This window comes from Cebus imitator, unplaced genomic scaffold (genome assembly GCF_001604975.1).
Source record: "Cebus imitator isolate Cc_AM_T3 unplaced genomic scaffold, Cebus_imitator-1.0 Scaffold233, whole genome shotgun sequence".
Classification (NCBI taxonomy): Eukaryota; Metazoa; Chordata; class Mammalia; order Primates; family Cebidae; genus Cebus; species Cebus imitator.
In genome coordinates this window covers 162037-166920 of record NW_016107548.1, presented here as the reverse complement: position 1 = coordinate 166920, position 4884 = coordinate 162037, and the positions used below count along the sequence as shown (strand labels likewise).

The following is a 4884-nucleotide window of genomic DNA, read 5'->3' as shown; positions in this document are numbered from 1 at the left end:
GCTAATGTTTTGTATTTTTAGTAGAGACAGGGTTTCACCATGTTGCCCAGGATGGTCTCGATCTCTTGACCACCTGATCCACCCGCCTCGGCCTCCCAAAGTGCTGGGATTACAGGTGTGAGCCACTGCGCCAGGCCCAACCCCCACGTCTTAATTTATAAAATGAGGATTGCAATTAATAGGTAATGGAGTTACTGTGAAATTTAAAAAGACAATATATATCACAGCCTTTTATAAATTGTACAGTCCTATACAAATAGAATTTCAATATAATTACAAATTATTATTAGAATTTTCAATATAGCAGGTGATTAACAGACCACCTAAAAGAAAGAACACACAATTACTATAAATGTTTTATGTGATTCTTTTAGGTCTGAATTTTTGCATTTGTATTTATTCAAAAAACATTTCTTTTTGAGTCAGGATCTCAATCTGTTGCCCAGGCTGGAGTGCAGTAGTGTGATCATGGCTCACTGGAGCCCCCACCTCCTGGACTCAAGTGATCTTCCCACCTCAGCCTCCCGAGTAGGTGGGACTACAGGTGTGCACCAACACGCCCAACTAAATTTTGTATTTTTTGTAGAAATGAGGTTTTGCCATGTAGTCCAGGCTAGTCTCAAACTTATGGGCTCAGGTGATCCATGCACCTCACTCTCCCAAAATGCTGGGATTAGAGGTGTGAGCCACTATGCTTGGGCCCAAAAAACGTATTTAATGAGGAAAGATATATTATTTAAATACTATTTAATAAAGGTGTTAAATGCCTTCAGTCATATCACTAGGTACACAGAAATTTCATTGCTCTATTAGTAAGGGGATTGGTTACCTGGTGCAATGTTGTCTGGATTTGGAGGGCTTCGTGGATCTGGGGTGTTGGGAGGAGTCAAGGGGGCTTGCTGTGAACCACCTTCCAAGTTGCTTCCATCCAGTTTCTCATTCTGCATAGCAATACTGTGCTGTTTTTTAGGAAAAGTAAACTGCTGAAAACTCAAAAATGTAAACACAATAATGGGAGCTATATATGCAAAACTCCATTTGTATATTTATAATTTAAATGCAATGTCGTTTCATTACTTCCTGGGACCTCAGTGATTTTTTACATGATAATATGGTTCTACATTTGAATGACGTTTACTGATATGAGTCTAAGATCTGCTTTATGATGACAATACACTTAATAATAATTAAAGCTGAAATTAGCCGAGCCTTACGGTGTGCCATGCACTGTCTAGTGGTTTATATCAATCATTTCATTTTCTATTTGCAACATCGCTATGAGATAAATGTATTTATTTTTTAATCCTTACTAATCTAATAATGTAGAGCATATTGGCCAAGCATTTGGCCTAGTAATTCTTATGTTCCATTGTATTTATATTTTGTCTTTAATTAGATTCTTTAATGGATAGAAAGTTTAAAAATCTAATCTGAAATTTGAACGGCAATCATATGTATTCCCAAAAAACCCAAAAATCATTTATATTTTAAGTTGCATAGACTTGCGAAAGGAAAAATTTGTTTTTTGATTTTTGGAAAATAAAATGCTGAAAAGAGACCTTTGTCTTTTATCTCTGCCTGAGGTTAGAATTTATAGCAAAAATATTACAACGTTAAATGTTTAAAAAACTTTAAACATTGCATACCTAATTGCAGAGTCATCATCACATTCACACTTCATTTGGTACTGAATAAGCCTAAATGTTTTAGCCTTGCACTGACACCTCCCTATCTAGTCTCATCAGTTTTTAAAGATGCACGCTAAGCTTAAAAGCAAACCACTTATGATTCCCCCATTATCTTGTATGCTTTTCTACCTTTGATTCTTTGATCATAGGAGTTCCCCTAGCAAGAGGCCCCCTCTCCATCTTTACCATGGTCAGATCTGTCCTAATTTAAAGAACACCCCCTCTCTTATTCTTCCTCCCCTTCAAATCAAAAGTTTTTGTCTTTCTTCTCACTGATCCCGTATCATTTGCCTTTAAAATAATATTTTGTGTCCTGTTTCATTTACTAGCTTGCTGGCTACTTGAGGACAGGGAATTTCATTTTGCTTATATGTCTTTTACAAAGCCTAAGGTGGTGCCTTATATAGCACAAGCAGTCAGTGAATATTAGCTGAATTTTTAGTGAAAAAATAGCCAAATCCACTTGACTCTTTTTTACTATGACATTTTAAAAAATGTCAACTTCCTTTTTCACTTTAGTCTTCATGCACCTGTTCTCCTCATTGCTCACACTTTCATCATATTATCACCTACCTTCTGTCCATTTTCCACCAAGCATTTCCCTTCCAGTCAGACTGAATACAAATCCTGGTATGGCATTACCCCAATCTTTAGAAATTGTTCCTAATTGCCTAGTGAATAAAATGCAAACTCTCTTGACTAGTAATCAAGATCTTGTACTCATCTCCTAAATATTATCTCTCATTCCTTGTAAACTTCCACAAGCCAGTTCCCCACTGCTACCCTCTGCCCTCCTCAGCCCCACAAGTTGTTTCACCTGCTTGGAATGCCGTCCTTTCTGTTCTTCGTTTCCTCTAAGACCCATCTTAGAATTTCCCTCTTCTTTCTGACTAACAATCTATTGGAAATGTCTCCATATTTTGCATTATCTCAATACTTCAATAAAACCTATCCCACCCATCTTCTCATGCTCTTTCTTACTTGTTCTTGTTACCTGGATTTTGGTATTGCGTTTAAGTCATTTGGAGTCCCCACCCTATTTATAATCTGGTTGAAGTCTAGTTGGCCACCGATTTGATTTGGATGTTTGTCCCCTCTAAATCTCATGTTGAAATTTCATTTCCAGTGTTAAGAGTTGTGGCCTAGTGGGAGGTGTTTGGTCATGGAGGTGGATTCCTTACGAATGACTTGGTGCCATCCTCGTAGTAATTAGTTCCTATGAGAACTGATTGTTAAAAAGAACTTGGCACCTCCTCCCTCCTCTCTCTTCCTTCCTTCCTTTCTCACCATGTGATGCCAGCTCCCCTTTCCCTTCTGTCATGAGTGGAAGCTTCCTGGGGCCCTTACCAGAAGCAGGTGCTGATGCAATGCTTCTTGCACAGTCCACAGAACCATGAGCCAAATAAACTTCTTTTCATTATAAATTACCCAGTCTCAGGCATTGTGTGTGCACACACGTGTGTGTGTACAATACAACATTTTGAATTTGAATTCAGCTCCTATTTTGAGTGTTGGACTTAATAATTGACGAGATTAGTATCTTTTTGTTTTACTTCTAAACCTATACTACCTCTTTAAAAAAAAGTAAAAAGTTCCTGACGACTTTAACTATAAATAAAAAGGCATTTGAGATAAATGTGGGAAGTTTAAATGTATAATGCACAAAGAATAACGTTTTCTAAGTTCCTAGAATGTGTTCATGAAATGAATTTCACCTAAACTTACAAATAATTCCACCTACATTAATTTCTAGGAATTGTAATACTAACCTTCTATAACCTTTTCCTGGAGATTAAAGATAAGCAGGAAAATCAACTCTTTCTAGTTAGTCATTAATTATCAGGAGACACCCAATACCTCCACATCATCATTAAGTATACAAGCAAAGCCTTATAATAGTTAGGTAGTAACCTGTATAATTACAAGCCTTGCATCATAGCATTCCATCATCCGCAATTCCCTTCAGAAAAGTTGGAAAGACAAATGAAAATATGTCTCTTTTTATCTCAGTTAAGTGGACCCTAAAGAAAACAAAACTAGTACGACATCCTATAGATTATGAATATGTAAATTTAAAACACACACAGAAGATGCTTAACATTATTTTTGTTGAAATATCAATAGAAATAAAAGAAGGCTCCTTTGTATGTTCTATGCTTTGTGCCAAATACATGGTAGAAGTTATTTTCTGAACAAAGCAAATACATATTTAGAGTTCCAGTTACTTAGTGTGGTCTTATTTCAGAATTACTTTTTACAGTATACTTCTTTTCCCAGTAGTATGTAAGATTTCTAGAGATTCAAAAAATATGATATCCTTTTGTGGTAATTTATAAGAAGAGAATTTTAATTATCATGAATCATTCTTCCATTTTACTTTATTTTTGGTGGCCTATTTTCTTCATCCATCTCCATTTTGCCATTTTGGTTAAGAAATAGCTAGTTCTGCCGGGCATGGTGGCTCACACCTGTAATCTCAACACTTCGTGTGGCTGAGGCAGGTGGATTACAAGGTCAGGAGTTCTAGAACGTCTGGCCAATATGGTGAAAACCTGTCTCTAGTAAAAATGCAAAAATTAGCCGGGCATGGTGGTGAGTACCTGTAGTCCCAGCTACTCGGGAGGCTGAGGCAGGAGAATTGCTTGAACCCAAGAGGCAGAGGTTGCAGTGAGCCAAGATTGAGCCACTGCACTCCAGCCTGGGTAACAGTGAGACTCCTTCTTAAAAAAAAAAGAAAAGAAAAGAAAAGAAAAACAAAAAACACAGCTTGGCTTATGAACTAGGGTTCATGTAGCAAGCAATGTTCATTTGGCTCATGTAGCAAGCAATGTTCATTTCTTTTTAGGAACACATATTTACTATTATTATTGTTTGTGTCATAGAAACTATATGTAGCTTGAATTTGCCAGTGTCCCTCAACAGTAGAATTCAAAGCTACGTTTATTTTTTCTGTTTTTAAAATGTTAGTATTTGAACAAATGGCATTAATTATCATGGGGTTGGTTTATACTTATATGAGGTCTTAAGCACTATGCTAGAATAAGAAATTCTAAAGCTAAGTTAGATTATTACTTTGACAATATATTCAGGGCCGGGCGTGGTGGCTCACGCCTGTAATCCTAGCACTTTGGGAGGCCGAGGTGGGTGGATCACGAGGTCAAGAGATCGAGACCATCCTGGTCAACATGGTGAAACC

The 4884-nt window shown here is 37.0% G+C and overlaps 1 protein-coding gene across 2 annotated transcripts in view; it reads right to left on the bottom strand.

The window, feature by feature from the left end:
- MYOZ2 (myozenin 2) overlaps window positions 1–4884 on the bottom strand; it is a 49198-nt gene that overhangs the window by 26012 nt on the left and 18302 nt on the right. For both annotated transcript variants that reach the window (XM_017497559.1, XM_017497560.2), the window contains one exon: window positions 830–959. In XM_017497559.1, the coding sequence (XP_017353048.1) occupies window positions 830–959 (130 nt within the window). The remainder of the gene's footprint in view (window positions 1–829; window positions 960–4884) is intronic.